General features: G+C 34.6%; 1 protein-coding gene across 1 annotated transcript; it reads right to left on the reverse strand.

Moving 5' to 3' along the window:
• Positions 1–2,849: 2,849 nt before the first annotated feature.
• On the reverse strand, positions 2,850–24,284 carry LOC134681774 (uncharacterized). The gene is made up of 3 exons (XM_063541418.1): positions 24,125–24,284; positions 13,052–13,279; positions 2,850–3,832 (listed from the first exon to the last, which is right to left on the reverse strand). Exons 1-3 carry the CDS (start codon positions 24,222–24,224, stop codon positions 3,621–3,623), a joined length of 540 nt encoding a protein of 179 aa, XP_063397488.1. The 5' UTR covers positions 24,225–24,284; the 3' UTR covers positions 2,850–3,620.
• Between the last annotated feature and the right edge of the window lie 553 nt (positions 24,285–24,837).

Below are 24,837 nucleotides of genomic sequence, written 5' to 3' on the forward strand. Positions count from 1 at the left end.
CCCTATTTTTGACATTTTTACTCTTTGAGTATGTTTGTTTTGTTCATGCATCGTTGACAATTTAATGGAATTTGATGCGACTGTCATATAAGTGAGAGGTTTAGCTAGCTATAAAACCAGGTTCAATCCACCATTTTCTACATTAGAAAATGCCTGTACCAAGTCAGGAATATGACAGTTGTTACCCATTCGTTTGATGTGTTTGGACTTTTGATTTTGCCTTTTGATTTTTGATTTTCCTTTTTGAATTTTCCTCGGAGTTCGGTATTTTTGTGTTTTTACTTTTTTTTGAACAATCATGAAACATTTTTTATTTATTCTTCGGCAAAAACAAGATTTTCTTTCTAAAATAACCTCTTTAAAATGGTTTAGTTTATTAAAATATGCTTATGAAGTTTATGATGTATATGGCTCTCCGCCTTGCTGATATAAATGACTGTGAATGTGGTAACCGCAAACGTATAAATACTGAGGAAAAGTCGAAATTTTAAGATTAAAAAAAGTCGAAATTTTGAGTTTAAAAGAAGTCGAAATTTTGAGTGTGAAATAGGTCGAAATTTTGAGTTTCAAAAAAGTCGAAATTTCAAGATTTTAGAATTTCAAAATTTCAGGATAAGAAAAGTTAAAATTTCGAGATAAAGTCGAAATTTCGAGTTTTGAAATGTCAAAATTTCGACTTTGAAAAAAAAGTTTACTGCCAATTTTATTTTTTCTATGTCCCTAATACGCTTCCGTATATTTCAGATTTATAATCGGCAAGAGAGAACAGTCATGTTTAACCTGTTAACCCCGCCATATTCTGCATGTATGTGCCTGTTCCAAGTCAGGAACATGTAATTCAGTGATTTTCTTTTGTTGATGTGGTACATAATTTTTTGTTTTTCTATCAATTTTTGTACATAAATTAGGCCGTTAGTATTAGGGGGGGGGGCATTATTATTTAAATTGTTTTACATTTGTTATTCCGGGAGTCAGGATGGCTCGTTATCACATAACAAAATGTCCGGATCTCAATAACCAATATAATATCTGTTTACGAGTAGTTTTCATTTCATACCTCTGACGATCTTTTTAACAATTTTTTTTTTACCGCATCAATCTAAACTGCCATTATTTGCTTTTTCTTTCTGCAAATCTATATAGCTGCACAGTACTTCAGTTTTAATTTTAGGTCTAGAGGGACTGTAATATACAAGTAACAGCAATTTTGAAAAAACAAATTTAATTCTTCACATCAATCTATAGTGCCAGCATGCAGGGGCAGATCCAGGCTGGGGTGGGGGTGGGGGTGGGGTCCAACTATATGCTCCCATTCAAATTATCAAGCAGTTGATGTAATTTGATTTACACAATAAAACGATGTTATTTGGGGCTTTATCTGTGGAAACAACAATATATTTGTCATCGAGGTACACTAGAAAACCAATTTTGATCTGAAACGGTTATTTTATCTGAACAATATTCGCTTACAGTCAATTAAGACCAGTTCAGTCTATGTTCAGACTGTTCAGTAGTGTTTTTTTTACCTGTACACACCAATTGATCAGCATTATACTGAATTGTCTAAGATCCACTGAACAGTACTGAATTTACTGCAAGGGAATTGTCTAAACAGTACTGAATTCACCGCAGTGGATAAGTCTGAAAGTTGACTGAAAGTTTAAACATGACTTAATAATTTATTGTTCAGATGATGATAAGATCAAAATGACCTTTTAGACTAAAATTGATTTAATAGTGGTATGACAGGTGCTTAGCAACATTTGGGTCTTTAAAGATCGATATATATATAGCATGTTTATTCATATACCCATTTAGTTTTTTAATTATAATTTGTATCAACAACCTCACTGCCTTGACCTATTCGGAAAGATTATTCATGTCTTCTTTTTCGCGTTTAGCCAATTACCTGGCACAATCCTAAAACTAAATCCATCAGTGTTTTCAAGTTGTGTTTCCAATTTAGACCCACGATATTTCGGGCCTTTGGATAACACATTTCGAAAATGTTCATGTTGCCAATATCTTAATATTTTATTTTATGGCCGGTTTGGGGCTTTAGAAGGAAAAGTTATTTAAATCCCCAGCTTGGCCACTGTAGATAAAAGTTGATTGGAAAACAACATGAACAAAGTTACCTGTCAAATTGCACTGCAGATATATACACAGCAAGAGACTGTCAACTGCTAGGAAACACGTACAAATGTGTGTTTTCTCTAAACATTTGATGACCTTCTGCCCATTTACGTTATGTAATATGAAATTCATGATGTTTACCTTGCTGTTTTAAGGCACCTACAAATGTACATGTACATGAAATTTTATTAAACTCGTTTGGTATTGGCTAACATCTAAGATTGGATGGAGAACCGCGTCTCCAACTAAGGCACTGTTTAAGTGTGACTTGCCCCTGTTCAAATTTTAGCTTTCGAATACAAATGTATCAAAACAAACGGAGTGCTCCGGTTGACAATAAAATATCAAAAGGCATGCCAACTTTAAAATATATGTAAAAACAAACTTTTTTCAATCGTATTCTTTAAAACCAAAATGTATGGCAAGTGTATGTTATCAATTGTTATACTAGTACACTTTAGCATTACACTTTGTTTCAGACATTCTCCAAAAATTAATGTATCTCATATAGTGCTCTCCCTGTATTTAATAGCGCAGGAAGATAGTCGCGATCGTTCATTAAAAAAATACTTAATAGACAGATAAGCTCGTTTGATAAATATATCCAAAAGATTGCGTAAGTTCACAGGTAGTGTTTATTCCCTTCATAATTTTAATCATTGTTGTAGGGAATAAAGGTAACAATAGACGAAGAAGAAAAATAAAGCAGCTGCTTGAAAAAATTAAGTTTATTAAGTAAGCTTAAAAGAAATCAGTCCATTACAGAAATGAAATTTTTATGTAGGTCAAAAACATGTTAAAAGAACAACATTTTACATACAGTCAAACCTCAATATCAAGGTCATCCTTTCAGAGATTTCTTATATTTTTTTATTATTTCCACTGACGGCTAGCGATAAAATTTTAACAGGTGCAACAGTTTTTTTTCTCGGTCATCTGCTTTGAATACTTCATAAATTTCCACAAAATACATGTCCGACTTTGTGTATTTGTATTACGGAAAATACTTAATATTGCCCTTACTCACGCCGCGTCACAATGTTTTTACTAGAAGGACATATACCAAGTTTCTTGTCAGAGTAAATTTATTGGTGAACTATTAGTCCCAAATGGTATCAGCAACCCAGTAGTCCGTACTTTAGTACTCACATGGATTATAAAGTAAAATTCCCCTTTGAATTAAATTGAGAAATTCCTAAGAAACTAAGGTTCCATCTCCCTCTGGCAAAGTTGACCTTGGCTGAATTTGGCTTTTTTTATGTTCCTTTTGGTCATCAAGATCCTAACGTTTCTTTGTATTTATATATCCCTAAGTTTCAAATTCTTGGGTTTTCGAAGAAGGTAAATCCAGAAAAGCGCTTCGGAGGCACGAAATTTATAAAGTATTATTTCATTTACTTTGGCAATACTTAACAGATTGAATGGCACAGACTACACATATATGACGTATTCTGCAATAACATTTCCTTTTTTAAAAGACGGAGTCATTCATATACTTCGACCGCAGCTAAATGCAGATAGTTATCTGTAGAGTTTGCCTCCATAATCTGTAGTTTGACATAGCGAGCCTCAATAGGCTGCCTACAGACAAGAATGACAAGTTCCCCATTTGTAGCCCTTCCTTTGTAATGATCGCACAAACTCGTTCCTGACAAAGACTTTCCAGCAGTAACATCCAAGTTGTAAAGTCTATTTCCTATAAATAAATAAATATATATATATATTATATCACAACTGTCGATGGCTTAAGATACATGTATATTTTGATTAAATATGTAATCAATAAACATATGTTGTTTCTGATTTTTCTTTCTTTTTGAACGGCACTTAACCAACAGCTGTTGTTAGCTTCCTGTAGAAGCGAGCACAATTTGGTTTTCAAATTTTGTGCCGTATTTTATTTCCTTGTTCAAGTTAGGGGTCATTCTTTTGATAGTTGGACTGTGTCGATTTTTTATTTTGTGTTTTACTTTTATGACATATGATCTAGATAGGCAGATGGGGAGGTTGTGCGCACGTAAAACTAGTTTAATCACATCTGATTTATTACCTGCACCAAGTCAAGCTATATGGTCCATGTGTTTTTTGTTGTTTCTTTCTGTTTTTGTATGTCTTATTTTTAGGAGAGTTTTGACTGTTGTGCTGTACAATGTTTTGGGAAATTCCTGTTATCCTTTTCGTCTCTCCTGCAACGAATGTCAGTGAATGTGAATGTGAATCCGGTATTGGATGGGTTAGCCCTTTTTACGAAGCTTCATATTTCAAAAGGAAGAAGACCTGGATGCTTCATATCTTGTTTACATATGCCTTATGTTCTGAAGTTTCCGTCTGACATTTTTTTTTTCATTTTTTTTTTTAGAAATTGTGAGTTATGGGACAACTATATTTGGTATAAAGATATATTGCAAGGTATACATGTCTGTCAGACAATGATCGCCTAACCTTGACTCAAATTCATTAATCAGTTATATTTCGTGCTTATGTCGATTTCTCAGACACTATAAGTAAAAAATGTAATAGGTAAACTGTATTAGGTATATATTTGACCGTCGTATTTATGTCAATGATTAAATGTTTGATTTGTCATTCATCAGTTCATCTATTTCATTCATTCCATTTTCTGTGTCATCATACTCATTATCTCAATACGACGTTTGACTGAGACTAATGACATTTCTAATATTACACGTCGCTGCACAATTTCAGATACACGTCACTACACACCTGAACGATTTAGATAGAATAAAATATGATTGCACGCACGCGGGAAAATATTTAGTATTTCATTAACTGAATAAACGCCTTTCTGCGTGAATGCTTATTTGCTAAAACAATATTTGCAGGTTTGTTAATTTTGTTATTTGAAATGTTTTATTTACAGTTTCTCGATAGAATTTCATTCATTAAAAGTTATATGGAAATATTATGATAGTTTTATCGTAAAAATCTATCATAAGATACAATACGGACTTTCCGTACTTTTTACATAGTTTTCTATTAAAGTTCAAAATCACTGAACTACAGCTATAAATTGTCTTATTTGCAGTATTAATTTACGGCGTTATTTTGAAGTGCTTTGTCGAATTCATTAGTCTGTCAGTTCTATTTAGTTTGTGGTTTTATATTTAGGTTATGAATGAATGCTATTGTTTTCCGAGTTTGTTGAAAGATTTGTATATGTTGAAATAAATATATATTTGCAGTTAATAAAAGTGGTACCAAAATCACTGTCTGATATATGCCATAACGATAATTTGGTGTATGTCCAGTTCACTCCCCCTTTTAGAAAATACTATCACAATTTTTCAGGTCTAAATGATCAGGTGAAACCGAAAGTTAGTTTTGATTTGGGAAATCACACTCATGACGTTACTAATAATACACCAACGTACCAAAGACCACGGATACCGAAGTTAGATATTTGCTCCGAGAAAACTTGTACCCGGAGTTAATCATAGTAGAGTGTATGAGAAATTCTTTGAAAAATCAAGCCCGCAATACTCTGCTTACTCTTCCTGCGTGTGCTACTGCACATAAGATTCTGGAAAAAATTAGAAGGCATTTACGGAAATTTTTATACAAATGAGACACCTTTACAGTCATTTTATACTAAGAAGCAGGAATAGAGCTAATCAGTGGCCGATTACGGTATGAAATTAGAGGGTATACTACAGAGAGCATATGATAAAGGTAAACTAACTTCATAAGTTAGAGATGATATGTTGAGAACAAAGTTTTGGTCAGGTTTCAGGGATTCTGTATTGAAACATGATACCAGATACAAATATGACACTATCAAAAACTTTGATGAATTAAGGAAAGAGGTAAGAGCAATTGAACTAGAGCTTCAGATTTCAGTTGTTTCTAAGCCTACAGCTACTGTCACATATCAACCAGTTACTGCTGTATCAGATATGAATGTTCTTATACAGAAGTTAGATGCATTTAATAAAAAGCTAGATAATTTCGAAGTTGAGTTAAAGAAAGTTAAAGATTCTCAAAGTGATGATCAACATAATAGACAAAACAATAAACCACAAGGTTCAGGTAATTATTGGAATAATAGAGGTAAACAGAGAGGTAGATATAGTAATTATAGAGGTAATGGAAGGGGCCGTAATAATTATAGAGGAGTTAACAGAAGACAGTCAGGAACAGATGCATGTAGCAAATTTCAGAATCAGAATCAGAATTTAAACTTCGGATAGTCTCTGTCGCAGGGCAGACTAGAGACTTAGAAAGTAAGTATAGCCCGTTATTTAAATCAGACTTAATTAAGACTAAATCTTTGATAGATAGAATGGTAGGTATGGAGAATCAGTCAATTATACAGGTAAATTCGATGAAATGTAAAGCTTTGCTTGATAGAGGTTCGATGATTTCAACAGTTTCTGATCATGTTTTGAAGTTGATGAAACCTGTCCCCGTAGTTAAAGATTTGGATGAATTGAGTTATCAGTCAGTGTTGCTGGTGGTTCGAAACTGCCGTATATTGGTTAATGCTGAGGTCGAGGTCCAGATACCTTTTCTTCAAGGCGAGTCCTTCTATGTTTCTATGTTGGTTGTACCTATGTCTGATTATACAGAGAAAGTCCCGGTTATAGTTGGTACAAACATTTTACGGTTAGGTATGGAGTTAGTACACTGTCTTGATGATGATATTTCGATACCAAAACAGTGGAATGTTGTCTTTTCGTCTATACAGGATAACAGTTCCAGAGTGGTCCGTTCTTCCAATAGACGCCCGTTTAAACTGTTTCCTCCATCAGTAATGACCATATCGGGAATAGTAAAGCTAAAAGGTGACGCAAATACCGAGACTTTATTAACCGAGAACCGCTCTATTTTGAGTGAGTTGTCAGATCAGGTGGTTGTATGTCCCAGGGTAGTATCAGTCAAAGGTAGCGGTCAACAAAGGGTACCTGTTAGGATTTGTATCAAACATAAAACAGTCCATTGTGAGTTAAGTGGAGTTACTGTTGTACGTGACGGTTTTGATGAACATACATTGTCAGATAGTGAGACAATTAATGAAGGTAAGGAGAGTCTTGAAGAACTTGGTATTAACATCAAGGAGGACTTGCCTGACAGTACAAAGGTACAATTAAAAGGTTTGTTAACTAAATGGAAGTCAATCTTTCCTACAGGACCAACGGATGTATGGTTCACTACATTAGTGGAACATGCGATTAAATTAGGAGACAACACTCCTTTTTAAGGAACCATATCGACGCATACCACCGTCATTGTTCGAGGAGGTGCGCAAACATTTGAGGGAAATGTTGGAAGCAGGGGCCATAAAAGAATCTTCTAGTCCCTACTCTTCCAATGCTGTACTTGTGAGGAAACCAGACGGAAGTCTCCGATTCTGTCTTGATTTTAGGAAATTGAACAAGAAGACTATTCGGGATGCCCAAAGTCTTCCCCTCATAGATGAGACACTAGATTGTCTTCCGGAAGTTAGTATTTTAGTATAATTGACCTTAGGTCGACCTATTGGCAGTGTAACCCTAAATAGTCTGATCGTTATAAGACTGCATTAGTCTCGGTACTCTCGGTTTTTATGAGTGTAACAAGCTAGCTTTTGGGTTAACCAATGCTTGTGCGACATTTCAGCGTCTCATGGAGAGATGCATGGGTGAGATACATCTGAGAGAATGCCTAAGATATTTGGATAATATAGTGATTTTTTCTAAGACAGCTGAAGAGCATATGAAAAGACTAGCGTATGTATTCTGTAGATTAATGAAGCATGGCCTAAAACTAAAAGGAAGAAAGTGTGAGTTCTTTAGGAGAGAAATTAAATACCTGGGCTTTATTGTCTCTGAAGAGGGAATTAAAACAGACCAAGAAAAGGTAAAAGCGGTACGAAACTGTCCAAAATAAAGAATGTCAGAAGTCTTTTTTTTTTTATTTTTCACATCCTATTACAGGAAGTTCGTACGGAATTATGCTAAAATAGTAAGACCATTAAATGATCTTCTGGTAGGACACCACACAAACAAGAAACAGAAATCTAAGAAGAAGAATAAACCCATGCTAACGAAGTGGAAATGGGGCGATGAACAGCAAGCTGCCAGAGAAAAGTTGATAGAGGTATTGACTAGTCCCCCTATTCTGGATTTTGTCGATTATAGTCTACCATTCATTTTGAATATAGACGCCAGTGGTGATGGGTTAGGGCAATACTTTATCAACTCCAGAATGGTATCGAAAGGGTGATAGCATATGCTAGTAGAGTGCTACGTGCTGCGGAGAAATTATATCCCGTCCATAAACGAGAGTTTCTCACTTTGAAATGGTCGGTTCCCGATAAATTTCGAGACTATCTTTATGGAAATAAGTAAGTCCGCATGGATAAAAATCCGCTTACTTATGTCTTGGGTAAAATCCAAATTAGACTCTACATCACAGAGATGGATAGCAGAAATTAGCGGATTATGATTTCAGTTTGGTTTATATGAATGGTAAGTCGAACGTTGACACTGACAGTTTGTCAAGGATTGATTATGACCATCAGGATTTTTTTAGAGATGCTATTAAAGCTTTATGCGTTGCTATTTTAGTTTCGTCCAGCTATCCACCCACTGAGAGCATTTTATGTCTCAAACTCTGGGAGGTATAGTCGATAAGGATAACCCCAAAGTAGATGCCTTTTCAAACATTTCTTGGGTTGTAGAACAGAAGAAAGATGAAGATAAAGCGAGGGCACTTGAATTAAAAAGAGCAGGACATAAACCTACGGAGAGAGAAATTGGTAAGCAACCTTTAGGTACACGCAAGTTACTTTACGGCTGGGATAAATTAGTAATTAAGAGAGAAGTCCTCTATAGGGTAAGTAAACTCAACCATGAGACTATATATCAGCTTATTTTACGAGCTGCCTACAGGGATATTGCTTTGAGAGGTTTACATGACGATGCTGGTCACCAAGGCAGAGATCGTACTCTATATCTTGTCAATTCCAGATTTTATTGGCCTGATATGAATAAGGACGTAGAAGGTAAGGTGGCGACTTGCCCCAACTGTATACTAATTAAAACTAAGAGTAGTAGATTTGCTGAACTAGTACGTATAGAGACAAGTCAACCATTGGAGATGATTTGTATATATTTTCTCTGTTTAGAACAGTTAAAGGGAGGTAATGAAAATATACTAGTGATAACTGATCATTTTACAAGGTATGCCCAGGCAATTCCAACACGGAATCAGACGGACCAGACTACTGCTACCGACGCATTTTTGCGCCTGTCCCAAGTCAGGAGCCTCTGGCCTTTGTTAGTCTTGTATTATTTTTATATTAGTTTCGTGTGTACAATTTGGAAATTAGTATGGCGTTCATTATCACTGAACTAGTATATATTTGTTTAGGGGCCAGCTGAAGGACGCCTCCGGGTGCGGGAATTTCTCGCTACATTGAAGACCTGTTGGTGACCTTCTGCTGTTGTTTTTTTATTTGGTCGGGTTGTTGTCTCTTTGACACATTCCCCATTTCCATTCTCAATTTTAGATACCTTTTGGAGTCCTTCATTCAGCATTATTCCTTTCCCGCACGTATACATAGCGATCAAGAGTCATTAGTGAGCAATGTAAAATTGCCGGTATGATGAAAACAAGGCCAACTCCAGCTCATCAAAGTGGACACGGTCAGTGCGAAAGGTTTAACTCCACACTTTTAAGCATGCTTGGAACCTTGAACGACGAACAGAAGTCAGATTAAAAGAGTTACGCACCGCCTTTAGTAAATGCATATAATGCCACGAAGCACGGGAGTCCGGGATACAGCCCTCATTTTTTAATGTTTGGGTGGAATTCTCATCTCCTGATTGATGCTTTTCTAGGCGTTGATAGAGACGTATCCCAAGGTAAGAGTCACGAATCGTATACTAGTCAGTTAGAAAGGAGATTACAGTATGCTTACAAGACAGCTGCAAAAGTTGCAGAGAAAGCTGGCAGGAGACATAAAACCAGGTACGATTAAAAGGTGAGAAATTCACTTTTGAAGAAGGGAGATAGAGTTCTCCTCACGAACATGCATACAAAAAGTCGACAAAAGCTGGCTAACCGTTGGAACAGAGAGCCCTTCATTGTAGTTTCTCAACCTGATACAAATATCCCCGTTGATGTGATAAAACCTGAGTATGGTAAAAGTAAGTCAAAACTAGGACAGTGCATAGGAATCTACTGTTTACTACATTTATTCTTTGCCAACCGAAGAATTGGTACCTCATAGTAAGAAAGAAAGAAACAGTAAATGCACAAGTGAATCCAATAGAGTCGACGATGAGATACAGATTGTAGAATCTGTAAAAGATGTTGAATGTACAGTTAGTGTTCATGATTATTCAGATAAGTCAGATTCTGATTCTGATGATACGTTAATGCCTTTTGTACAACCAGGTCAGTACATGGCCATATCAAGTAGTTCTCTAAATCGTTCGGCTGAAGAGTTTAGTCCTTTGAGTTCAATAGCTTCGGAACCCCAAAGGAATCAATCTCATAACTCAGATATTCTAAATTTGAGTAATGGTACAGGTAATGCAAGTTCTACATCTGGAACACATACGTGTCTCTCTAGTGGACATATTGATGAGACACTTAATACTAGTAGTAGATTAACGCATGAGTGGGGGAATATGTCACTGTATTATTTATGTGTATAATTAAATGTTTGATTTTTCATTCATCAGTTCCTAGTTGTGTCATTGTTGGATACTCTTGTCTGCTTCATATTTTCAATTGTTTTAGAGAGACTCACACAGTAAGAATGGTTGGATGAGACAGTGATATCTTAGTTCACTGCAACTACTAGATTCATTATAGCTTACTACTAACAAGATGCAAACGAAATTCCTCAACTCCTTAACAATCGCGCGATCGATACATCAACCACAAAATGTAACACCCAGGTGAGAAATGAGTCTCAAAACTTTGTCAGCCGCAGATGATATTGCTCTTCGACAGAATCTAGTATTTACAGATTAAATTGTACTTTTTCAATACGTATGATATTTTTAAACACCTGGGGCCGGTAACAAGAAATTTTATTAAGAAAGTTCGTAAGTATTGAATTAAGGGGAAGATAAGATAATTCTAAGATCGCTAAAAGAGTGTAAATCAAAGCTCCCTCAGGTTGTTCGTAAGTCGCACTTATTTCTCTCTTAAGTTGCATCGTAATAGTTTTAAAGTTACGAGTTCTTAATAATTTTCTGTTGTCTCCGTTTTTGGTTCCTCGCAAAGAAATTAGAATCACCTTAAATGAATCATAGACACGTTTTAATGAACGATTAAATGCGCATAACAATCAACTACCATTTAACCTAAGGGAAACAATTCTGGTCGCAGACAAACATTATTTTTCCGGCCATTTTTTGATAAAAGTAAAATTGAATTGAAAAATTTGCACCGCTTCAAACATGAAATTGTTTTAACTGCTTATAGAACAGTGTTATTTTAATAAAAAAAAAAAAAATGCTTGTCTCAGGACAATCCTTTTGAGGGCCCTATTATTCTCCTTGCCAATGGTAGGATGTGAATCGAGTATAAATGACGAGTCTCAAATGACGTAGGCTTATTTTTTCTATTCTTCCGTTCATTTCGGTCAAATCACTACTAGAATGATATACTTTTATAATTTGTAATTTGAATGGAGAGTTGTCTCATTGGCACTCATACCACATCTTCTTATATTTTTTTCACTTTAAACAATATTTTCTTCACATTTTAAAAGCCTTCTTACAAAAAGTTAAAATCACAAACATACTTAACTCCGAAGAAAATTCAAAATAGAAATTAAGTCCTTAACCAAATGGCAAAATCAAATGATTACACACATCAAACGAATGGACGACATTTGTAATATTCATGACTTGTTACAGGCATTTTCAAAGTGTAAAAAAATGATGGATCGAACCTGATTTAAAGAGCTGAACCTCTCACTTGTATGACAGTCTTGTCAAATTCCATAATATTGATAACGATGCGTGAACAAAAAACACACAATAGGCAATAAGTTAAAAAAAAAGAAAAAGAAAAAAAGATATACAACAGCAATACCCAACCCACTAAAAACTGAAGATGATTTTAGATGATTTGGAAGGGTAAGCAAATCCTGCTTCACTGACATGTGGCGCCTATCGTGTTTCTCATTATATTACAAAGCCGGTATTAATAATTGGTCAACCCACTCATGATGGCTTCCGATAAATTTAAGAAGTAGTGATTTAAACTTCACCATTTGGCACTCTTGGTTTAAATTGAAAAAGGTCACAAATTTCTCCTTGCTTTATATTTAACACTTCTCTCTACAAGCCAAAACTGTAATGATTTACAAAAAAGAGTAACTACCATCCTCCACATACATGGCCAAGAAAACGCTGAAATATAATTTCCTATTCAGATGAATTAATAATTAGAATAAAAAAGTTCCAAGGTTGACGTATTAACTTTTTAACCAACTTTGTATTAAAGTTAACAAGTGAATGTACAGCTAAGAGTAGTCGGGACCACTCTTACAAAAAATGTCAAGTGAAGCTATTGCGAATTGTTCTTGGTACACCCCTAAGTTGCTAAGTTTGGTTTAAGAACACTTAATAACTGACCAAAATTTAAGAATGATTTTGTGCTACCGGAATTAGTAAGAATGCTTTAAGGTAGACGTAAAAATCGTACCTAAAGCATGCACTTTTTCAAAACATTAAGGGCTGTCAATCATTCTAAGATAGGTCTGAGGTAGGGTCTTGTTACATTCTTAAATCTTGAGACGCCCTGTAGACGTTCGTAAAACATACGAATGCTTCTTGTTACCGACCCCATATCGACCGGATTTCAGATTTTTGACCAAACTAGTACGTTGTATTATAATTTTAAAGTGAAATGGTCCATATCTACATTTTTTTCTTATAATCAATACTACCAGAGGACAATCTGTTGTAGACGTCAACACGGCGAACTTTGTAAGTGTTTCCTAAGTCGACCCACCAAGATGGTTTGCTCGTTCCATTGTAAACTCCATTACTGAAACCGGTATGTCCTGTGTGAGAAAAGGTTTCTAGGTTCCCATCAACAGCGTTGTTACATGCATCTCTATAAGTAGAACTTTGTCCACAGTTCTTCTTGTATGCAAGGTCGAATCTTCCAAATTCTGTTTAAGATAAAAACATTAGGACGGGGCAAATTTTGTTTAGCATAATTTTCGTTGAAATGAAACAAAACAATTATAGTGTCTTATACATGTTATATAACAGTGGCAGATCAAGGGGTCTTAGAGTGCGTACACCCCCTTTTTTTATAAATACAATTTAGAATCTCATGTGTTTTTACGATATATGTAATTTATAGTATAAATTCGTCCAAAATTTGTTTCGCCTATCTCCGCTCGGCAGTATATCTCAATTATCGGGAATAACGCCCCCTTTCAAAAATCCGGGATAAGCCCATGTATAAAGAGAGGAGTAAGTCATAAGCCTTCCCATTATCATATGAGTTAAGTTCTAGCATCTGTAAATCAATAAATCTTTATTGTCTTATAAGTATAATGAACAAATTTAGCTTGTAAAATTTACACAAATATTTTACAATTTGTTGAAGTACTTAGGTTTCTTGTCCTAAGTGAACATGATAAAGTATAACTGGTTAAAATAGAGACTTTTCGAAAATAATTTAGATAATCATTTATCATCATGTATAGAGTGTATCTGCTTTTTTTTTTATATCTTTACTAAAGTAAAGAATTTCCCGGATTTTCAGGAAGACACGTGGCTCAAATTAAAGAAGATAAAGTTTAGACTGTGCAGGTTGTTCTAGCATTACAAAAAATTAAAATAGCCCACCATAGAATGTTCGAGAATCAAATAAATATTGATAACTGTTTACACCACTAGGTCGATGCCACTGCTGGTGGACGTTTCGTCCCCGAGGGTATCACCAGCCCAGTAGTCAGCACTTCGGTGTTGACATGAATATCAATTAATATATGATCATTTTTATAAATTTTCTGTTTACAAAACTTTGAATTTTTCAAAAACTAAGGGTTTTCTTACGCCCAGGAGTAGATTACCTTAGTCGTATTTGGCACAACTTTTTGGAATTTTGGGTCCTCAATGATATCCAACTTTGTATTTGTTTGGCTTTTTAACTGTTTTGATCTGAGCGTCACTGATGAGTCTTATAAAGACGAAACGCGCGTCTGGCGTATTAAATTATAATCCTGGTACCTTTGATAACTGTTTACACCACTGGGTTAATGCCACTGCTGGTGGACGTTTCGTCCCCTAGGGTATCACCAGCCCAGTAGTCAACACTTCGGTGTTGACATGAATATCAATTATATGGTCATTTTTATAAATTTTCTGTTTACAAAACTTTGAATTTTTAAAAAACTAAGGGTTTTCTTACGCCCAGGAATAGATTACCTTAGTCGTATTTGGCACAACTTTTTGGAATTTTGGGTCCTCAATGATATCCAACTTTGTATTTGTTTGGCTTTTTAACTGTTTTGATCTGAGCGTCACTGATGAGTCTTATAAAGACGAAACGCGCGTCTGGCGTATTAAATTATAATCCTGGTACCTTTGATAACTGTTTACACCACTGGGTTAATGCCACTGCTGGTGGACGTTTCGTCCCCTAGGGTATCACCAGCCCAGTAGTCAACACTTCGGTGTTGACATGAATATCAATTATATGGTCATTTTTATAAATTTTCTGTTTACAAAACTTTGAATTTTTCAAAAAACTAAGGGTTTTCTTACGCCCAGGAGTAGATTACCTTAGCCGTATTTGGCACAACTTTTTGGAATTTTGGGTCCTCAATGCTCTCCAACTTTGTATTTGTTTGGCTTTTTAACTGTTTTGATCTGAGCGTCACTGATGAGTCTTATAAAGACGAAACACGGGTCTGGCGTATTAAATTATAATCCTGGTACCTTTGATAACTGGTTATACTAGGTACTTAGACGTATCCAGCTGTGTTTTACCGTTGTTTAGTGTGCAAATAACATCAATCAAGATACTTTTTTATTCCGTAGAATATATAAATACTGACAATTTATAACAAACTCAGTTTTCCCCAATATCTTATATTATTAGTGTTGTCTTCCTTGACATCGACGGAGAATATGTTGTATGCTTGTAAATTTATTTAAACCGAAATAAAGAAAAATAAGGCTGATTCTGCTGTATTCATAAATATCTATTTAAATTTCCTTCATGAGGGTATGGATGGGTTTACAGAAAATAGATAATAGAAAAAATGACCTAAAACTTTATAGAATAAAGTGAGGTGTTACGATATAAGGAAAAGAGAATAATTGGCGAAAAACTTGAGGATACAGAAAAAATAACAAACACATGAAGGTTGGCGAAGTTGGCGAACAGTAATGATTTCGTAAAAGTTGGCGAAGTTGGCGAACAATATTGATTTCATAAAGGTTGGCGAAGATGGCGAACATTACGAACCTTTACACAATCATGTACCTGAATGGAAAACTAACCTGTCAGCGCCGATTGCATATTGTGTGTGAGGCATAGCAACAAATAGTTAATACTCATGCAAGCAAAGCAATTCAGGTTCATAAGGTATAATTTTCTTAAATTTTGAGACAAGGAATAAATTCAGGATAAGTTCTCCATAAATATAAAATGTTGTTAGAATCCAAGCACTATATATTTTGGCGGCCATTCCGTAAATGGTGGACAACCAATAATTTTTCACACAGGGAATCAATTTGGAATAGCAAATTAAACTAAATATATATTTTCATTCAGATCAAATTCAGATGTTCTCAAAATTTGTCATTTTAACACAAATACGTTTTGCCGAAATTTTGACATGGGGAATCAAATTAGAAAGCATAGTATACCTGTATATCAATTTTCGATGGGAAACTTACTCACACAGGTTTTTTTTGTTTAGAAATGTGTTATACCTATATTTCAATGCTGGTCGAAACTTTAACATAAAAAGATGTTTCTAAAAATATGTGATTTGTTTTACAAAAAATAAGTTAATACTACATTTTTGGGCGATATCTTTTTGCGCCAAAAAGTAACTCATTTGCGCCACAACTTAATTGCGCTAATACTTCTTTTGCGCCACCCTATTTTCAAAACTATATGTCTTATTTTCGCCAATAAAATAATCATTTAATTGCGCCAATTTTATTTATTTTTGAGGTTGAGTCGGATGCAGTTTTCTTCTCTCTATATAAATTTACTGATGCACATATTTTAAATCTAAGTTTCTTTTCATCTAAAGGTTCTTCTTCAATTATGAAGAGCTCTGAATTTATTAATTGTGAAGGTCGCTCTGACAAATTGCTTTTCTTTTGCACGCAGTTCTCAAAATTTGACGTTCTAATTTCTGGACATTTGTCTCATGATTATGATCTAATTATCCATTCAAAATAATTGTACACGATGTATCTGTAAATAGCCTAGCACAACACGATTTAACTGTACATATCTACCTTATTTCTCCAGTTTAACAGAGAGTTAAATATTGAACCTACTAAAATACCGAGGGTGAAAAAAAATTGCACCAGACTAGTAAGCAGTTTGTGCTTTATAAGTGACACACCTTGTTTTACTCATAGCAAATGATGGTCATTACAAATCCGATCATAAGTGGCATCTGACGATATTATAAAGGTGTAAAAATGGACGGCATTTTGGCTAGGACAAGAGGAACATATCCGTGGTTATTTGTTACATTGATATTCAACGAAGTCATGATTACTTGCAAAAAGAGTGCGTAAATTTTCCAAGAGATGACTTCAACTTTATCAATTAAGAACTCATGATTCGATAGCTTCTCTTGTAAGTATCAACCTCTAACCCTCAATATGGCATCACTGGGAGCGGTAACGGATATGGCCATCAAGTACCCAATTGGCAGACAAATTACTGTTAACCTTTTGAACTTCAATGCCATCTATACTATTAAACGAGAAGACCTTCCACAATAAATCAATCATCATGCCTCTGTGACCTATAGGTAACATGCATAAGCTTTTTGGTCATGAATGTTTGTCTCTGATATTTTGTTGGCTGTGCATTAGTGTTCAGATATCGCGGGTCGAATTTGTTCGTTCATTGTGTAATCATACGTTTTTTTATTAAGTTGGGTCTGCCAATTGATATTTTGTCGTTTGTTTTTCTGTGTTGTGGTGTTGTGCTGTTGTTTCGGAGGGGGAGAGGGTTTGGGTCCATTGGGGCGTTTGGTCCCGCTGCGGGTGTTTGCACCTGTCCTGAGTCAGGAGTCTGATGTACAGTAGTTGTCGTTTGTTTGTGTGGTATATGCGTGTTTCTCGTTTCTCGTTTTGTTTGTATAGATTGGACCGTTGGTTTTCCCGTTTGAATGGTTTTACACTAGTAATTTTGGGGTCCTTTATAGCTTGTTGTTCGGTGTGGGCCAGGGCTCCGTGTTGAAGGCCGTGCTTTGGCCTGTGGTGGTTTACTTTTTGGATTGTTGTTTGGATGGAGAGTTGTCTCGTTGGCACTCACACCACATCTTCCTATATCTATAGTCGCATTTGTCATCCATTCTTATGATTATTCAGATTGAGTTATTTTGGGAGAAAAAAGACAAAAAAGGAGTCCGGATATGAATCCGTCATCGGACTTACTTTTAGTCATAGATTAGATTTCCGGTTTGAAAGATGCACAAATACAACCAATCGTATGATAGATAACTAAATTATTAAAAATAAATAAGCCAATCAGAGCGTTCTCCATAGCATGGGGCTTAGATCGTATGAACCAAAACTAGTATACCTCCTTATAGAGGACAATCATTATTTTTCGCGTTTATCTATATGCAAACTACGATTATGATACTTTAATATATAGAGACTCTCTGTATTCTGTCTACTGTTTTCTTTGAAATGTTTACTATTTAAGGGGTCATACCAGTTGGATATATATATATATATTGTTTAAATATACTTTTTCACTCTTTTGGTCTTTTGGAAAATGTTGTTTGTGCTGTTTTTAGACCCTTCTACAACGAAATTTGTTTGACATGCACACGTATAAAAATTGCGGTTTTTATCCAACGCAGTCATAGGTTTGAACGTAGTTTTCAATTTAGACTCGTTTATATTTTTTGTTTGGGCATGTATCATATTTTCCCTCCGGTTTATATGATCCGTTCATCCTATATATTGACTCTTAAAATTCAAGAGTTAATCTAAAAATGAGGGTACTTTCTCTAAAAAATGAGGGTACTTTTTATTTGGCCTTCCAAATACCGTTTCGATCCCTAACATCACTGAAGAGACATTTATTGTCGAAATCCGGATATGGTGTACTAAAGAAATATTGACACCGAATGTTTGTGGCACAACATCCTGTCCACAAGTTAACAACTTTTTTTTTTCTGTGACGTTTTAAATTTATATTGAGATCCAGTTTGTTACATCTTGTGATCAATTTTATTTGGCAATCGTCAATGGCAGTCAGCAGGGTTAAAGAACATCAGTTGTTCGACCTGTTAGTCAAATGCGTTTTGTTTAAATATACTTTTTCACTCTTTTGGTCTTTTGGAAAATGTTGTTTGTGCTGTTTTTAGACCCTTCTACAACGAAATTTGTTTGACATGCACACGTATAAAAATTGCGGTTTTTATCCAACGCAGTCATAGGTTTGAACGTAGTTTTCAATTTAGACTCGTATATATATATATATATATATATATATATCAGTCTAAAGATTTGCACAACGGTACTGATATAAGGTGTTATTAAACGAAAATGTTGTTATAAAATCGTGTCAACACGATTTTATAACAACATTTTCGTTTAATAACACCTTATATCAGTACCGTTGTGCAAATCTTTAGACTGATATAATTTTTTCCTTATCTGCATAGTATCGCCTATTCTAGACGATCCGGTACATAGTAAATTTGCTGGTTGGTCCTTTTTATAGACTTTTATATATATATATATATATATTTATTTATTGAAATAAGTAAAATATTTGACACAAGTACAACCAATCGTATGATGGATAACAAAAATGGAGAGAAAAAAATAAGCCATTCAGAGCGTTCTCCATATCATGGTGTTTAGATTGCAATAATCACAACTATTATACCTCCTTAGAGAGGACAATTACTTTTCGCGTTTCATATCACGGTGTTTAGATCGCAAGAACCACAACTATTATACCTCCTTAGAGAATATAATTATTTTTTCGCGTTTATCTGCATGTAAACTACGATTATACTACTTCAATATATAGAGACTAGTATCTGTATTCTGTCAAGGACTTTTTATGTTAGTATAGAATGTCGGCCCTGATTCTGTCTACTGTTTTCTTTGAAATGTTTACCACTTGCATATATATTAAAATAAGTAAAACATGCTTAACTTCGAATTCATCTAAAACTACCTCGACCAAAAACTTTAACCTGAAGCGGGACAGACATGCACGGACGGACGGACGGATGAGCGAAAGGACGGACGGACGGACAGTCTAGCCTGAAAACATAATTCCCATAAATGGGGCACAAACATTTATTGTTAAAAGGGAAAATAGTGATAGTGAAATGAAAGTAAGGTAGAGATTAAAAGAAGCCGAGCATTTTTGGGGGCGTCGGGATCGTGTGTTTTTAGGCTCGGGATTTAGGGATTGATCCTTACTGGATCCGGGAATATATTTTTCGATTTTGTGATTTCGGGATATGTATTTCTTTTAATTCTGCATCTCTGAATTTAATGGTTTTAAGCGCGGGATTTCGGGATCAGGACCCCTCCGACCACCCCTCAAATTAGCCTTAGTCATTTATACATGATAAAATTGAGAATGGAAATGGGGAATGTGTCAAAGAGACAACAACCCGACCAAATAAAAAACAACAGCAGAAGGTCACCAACAGGTCTTCAATGTAGCGAGAAATTCCCGCACCCGGAGGCGTCCTTCAGCTGACCCCTAAACAAATATATACTAGTTCAGTGATAATGAACGCCATACTTATTTCCAAATAGTACACAAGAAACTAATATAAAAATAATACAAGACTAACAAAGGCCAGAGGCTCCTGACTTGGGACAGGCGCAAAAATGCGGCGGGGTTAAACATGTTTGTGAGATCTCAACCCTCCCCCTATACCTCTAACCAATGTAGAAAAATAAACGCATAACAATACGCACATTAAAATTCAGTTCAAGAGAAGTCCGAGTCTGATGTCAGAAGATGTAACCAAAGAAAATAAACAAAATGACAATAATACATAAATAACAACAGACTACTAGCAGTTAACTGACATGCCAGCTCCAGACTTCAATTAAACTGACTGAAAGATTATGATTTCATCATATGAACATCAGGCACAATCCTTCCCGTTAGGGGTTTAGTATCATACCATCATAACATATACGAGAAGAACATAACCCGTGTCATGCCAACAACTGTTTTTAGAATGAATGTCTTTAGTTCCGACGCAAAGACCTTATCAGTGACTCAATATTAACGCCAAAATATGCAATCTTTAATGACTTGACAACAGTATCGTAATTATATCCCTTCTTAATCAGTCTATTTAAAGGTTTTGTAAGTTTATGAGGTGAATACTGACACCTTTGTGCTTTATAAAGAATATTTCAATAAAAAATTGGATGTGAAATACCTGAACGTATAAAAAGTCTGCATGTTGAGCTATATTTACGAATGATGTCTTTATACCGATGATAAAATTTAGTAAAAGTTTTGACTAGTTTGTGATATCGAAAACCCTGGTGTAATAATTTTTCAGTAATACATAAATTTCTCTCGTTAAAATCTAAAACATTGTTACAAACACGAGCGAATCGTACAAGTTGAGATATATAAACACCGTAAGATGGTGACAAGGGAACGTCACCATCTAAAAACGGATAATTAACGATAGGAAATGAAAAATCATCCCTTTTATCATAAATTTTAGTATTCAGCTTTCTGTTAGTGATATAGATATCAAGATCGAGGAAAGGGAAGTGGTCATTATTAGTATTAGCTTTATTTAAAGTAAGTTCAGCAGGATACATTTCATTAATATACATACTGAAGTCGTCATTATTGAGAGCCAAAATATCATCCAAATATCTAAAAGTATTATTAAATTTGTTTATCAGATGTTGTTTTGATGGGTCTTTGCTTATTTTTGTCATAAATTGTAACTCATAACCATACAAAAAGAGGTCCGCAATAAGTGGTGCACAGTTAGTCCCCATTGGAATTCCGATAATCTGACGATATACGGAATCCCCAAAGCGAACAAAAATGTTATCTAGTAAAAATTCAAGGGCATATATAGTATCAAAGCATGTCCAATTAACATAGTTTTTTTGTTTATTGCTACTAAAAAATGACCTAAAAGAGTTTGAACATATATATTCACATTCTGATTTTTTGAATGCCCATTTAATTAGGTGTGTGAATTTTTTCTTAATGAGAATGTGAGGCAATGTGGTATACAGGGTAGAAAAATCAAAACTTTGAACAGATTCAAAATCACCAATATGAGCATGCAATTTATCAAGTACTTCCAACGAGTTCTTGACACTCCAAAAGTAATTTATTCCACTATTTTCGAAGGCCTTATTTGAACAATTTATTATAAGGTTTTTAATTGTACCAAGTGTGCTGGTAAGAAGAATAGACAATTTAGTAGTTGAACAATGGCTTGAAGACGAAATAAATCTATATTTGTAAGGGGTTTTGTGTAGCTTTGGAAGCCAATACATAGTTGGGACTTCCATTGTATTTGGCTCTGCTTGTAAAGCGGTGGCTAAAAGTTTATGTTTGTTACAGATTTCGTTTTCTGAAAATGGAGTCAGTTGGAATGTTGGTGAATTGGTGATTTCCTTTTTCAGAACCTCAATGTAAAATTTACGTCAAACAATAATAATATTATTAGCAGCTTTATCGGCCGGGACAAAAACAAATTCCTTGGCTAGTTCTTTGTTAATAGTAAAATGTTCTTTAAAATGTTGAATACGTATATCAACTATCTTCATTACTGCATTAAAAAAAGAGTCCAAAGATTTTTTGTCAGCTTTTTCCCGTTTTATCCATTTCATACAGTAAGTATGGAGTGAGTCGTGGATGATATTACGACACTCCTTCCAATTAATAATTGACGGGGGACGATATTTAGGTCCTTTACAGAGGAATGATTTTAACTCTCGGTCTTGAACGATGTTAAGATCTCCAGTTATAACATGGGAAATGGGTCCATAAATATATGCGGAATTACTGCAATTACATGAAGTAGGTGTATTTTCACTGATATTAACATCTTTACACAATTGACTATAATTAAACACAAATTTCCGGGTAGATTTCTTGTAAATATAACAAATAAGAGGTAGCTCAGTATTGTCAAAATAACCAGGAATTTGTTCTTTAACAGAATGGTCGTTAAATATACCGGCAATATTTACAAAATGCATATCCTACCATTGACATCTTAATGAGGCTCTCAAAAGAAAGAAAAAAACACTGACGGATTGTCCTAGAAGCATTTTTTTATACTAATAATGGTCTATATATAAGCAGTTAGATTTATTTCATGTTTGAAACGGTGCAACTTGTTAATTTTATTTGACTTTTATCAAATGCAGCATTGTAGCAAAGGAGGAGAATAATTGTGGTCTGAGGCCAGACACACGAAAATATTTGAATTTAACAGATAGGAAACAAATATCGGACTTTTGAACAAGGGAGAAGGCTGTTGATACCTTTAAAGAAATTTCCCATACATATTATCTTTTACAAAAAAAATCATCCTACAACAGTCCACAAGCTGTATATACCCGCGATTTCGCGGGTGTGTTCTAGTTTAATTGAAAACAAGGATTTTTTTTTATTGAAATATGAATCATGTGACATGTTTATAGGTGACATGTTACATACTGCTCTTTTTAGCTCTATTGAAAAATGTAAAAAATCAAAACATTAAACCTATTAATAGTTTGGTCTTGTGCAAATTGATTAGTATTAATAAAATTTAGAAAACGTTTTTATTAAGTTTACTTACATTTTATGCAAATGTGACTAATTTAAGAACATTCGGTGAATTAGGCTTCAAAATAAAAGAGAATCATGCATCATTTATATCAGCATGCCGATTTTCATGTAAAATCTTGTTAAAAATATACGAATTCACACATTTACTGATTGTATCAGTAAAATAAGACAATAGCAATACTAGACCATACATTGCAAAATCAATATCTGATATTAGATACATAAATGTTGCAATATGTTATGTACAAGATATGAACAATGTGTTTAAGGTTCATGTGGACCCTATGGCTAAAATGGCCGAATTTTCACCTCAAAATTTTCTCTGAGTACAGACAAACCTGTGCATCTGGAAAAGTTTTAAGGCATAGCATGCCCTAGATAAAACGAATTCAAATGCATTGTATGATTTAGAAAATTCATTTTTGCCATACACTTTTTTTCGTCTCTGCTGAAGATGATAAAATTAACAAACAGTTGAGTTTACCTTGATATGGTCTTCTCAGGTACACAGTTTAATTAACCAATTATTGTCGTATCTATTGTCCATCTAATGTCCATGTCAATTAAAAATGCTCACTTTAATTTTTACCTGTGGGGAAGTTCTCAAACCTGTTCCCCAACTTAGTTTATTTTGGCACCTTCTGGAGGATTGAAAAAAAAAGTGCACGGCAAAATCCTGGTAAGTTTTGATTTTTCTAAAACATAAAACATACTTAAACTTCGTTTATCTAGGGCATGCTATGCCTGAATTGTTTTACAGATGCGCAGGTTTGTCTGTACTCAAGAGTAAATTTTGAGGTGAAAATACGGCCGTTTTAGCCATAGGGTCCACATGAACCTTAATTGTATATACTAATAATCGGCAGTGTTAGGCTAACCACAACGTTAGAATAAAGCAAATAAATGTAATGAAAATGACCGATGAATATTTAAATGAGTAACAATCATTTTATGGTGTGTTCCTGAAATGTCTCACCTTTAGTAGCAATTTGTGCTTTTTCCAGGGCATCAATCCTTTTTTGAAGGACACTATTCTCCTTTTGAAGGACAACAGTCTCCCTTTGAAGAGCATCCATCCTCTCTTGAACTTTATTGAATTCTTTGAGCAAATCTAGAACATTTTCTGTCGCCTGACTTCTGACAGCTGCAAGACAAAATACTATTAAAAATTGGACCTGCATAGTTTTCGCTCGCTTCCACTTGAAACAACACTATATATATAGACAATAACTGTTTAGTGTCTTTAAATATCAGCTGTATTTATACGAGGCTAGGAAACAAGGTGTATGCGAGCTTTTAGCGAGCTACTACACCTGTTTCGAGCCGAGTACAAATACAGCTGATATTTAAAGACACTAAACAGTTATTGTCTTTATCCTGCAATTAATTCTGTATGTTGTTTGTGTCTTTAAAGACACAAAAACTAACATATTTAGCATTTGTTTTCGATTTGTTATCCCGTGAGGCCCGCGTAGTAATAACAAAATCACACATTACGCTGAAGACGGGTTCGCAAAAAAAGAATCTCGAATGGTCAACAATAATACATTGCTCAAGGTGAATAATTATCTTTTTTAACATAACAACTAATTTCAACAGTAAAAACAAATAACAAAACATTGTCAAATTTGAAACAGAAGTGTACGAGTTGTCCTACGCTTCAGACTTGACATTCACTGAACATGCATG

The sequence above is a fragment of the Mytilus trossulus genome, chromosome 8, assembly GCF_036588685.1.
Source record: "Mytilus trossulus isolate FHL-02 chromosome 8, PNRI_Mtr1.1.1.hap1, whole genome shotgun sequence".
In the NCBI taxonomy this organism is placed as follows: domain Eukaryota; kingdom Metazoa; phylum Mollusca; class Bivalvia; order Mytilida; family Mytilidae; genus Mytilus; species Mytilus trossulus.

What these genes read in the sequence shown, in the direction of transcription:
- LOC134681774 (XM_063541418.1), bottom strand. Translation starts at nt 24,224, where the DNA reads ATGGATGCTCTTCAAAGGGAGACTGTTGTCCTTCAAAAGGAGAATAGT. An exon ending in AGCACAAATTGCTACTAAAG is followed by an intron (nt 13,280 to 24,124) that starts GTGAGACATTTC and finishes TATCTTAAACAG; the next exon opens with AATTTGGAAGATTCGACCTT. An exon ending in CTACAACAGATTGTCCTCTG is followed by an intron (nt 3,833 to 13,051) that starts GTAGTATTGATT and finishes ATTTATTTATAG; the next exon opens with GAAATAGACTTTACAACTTG.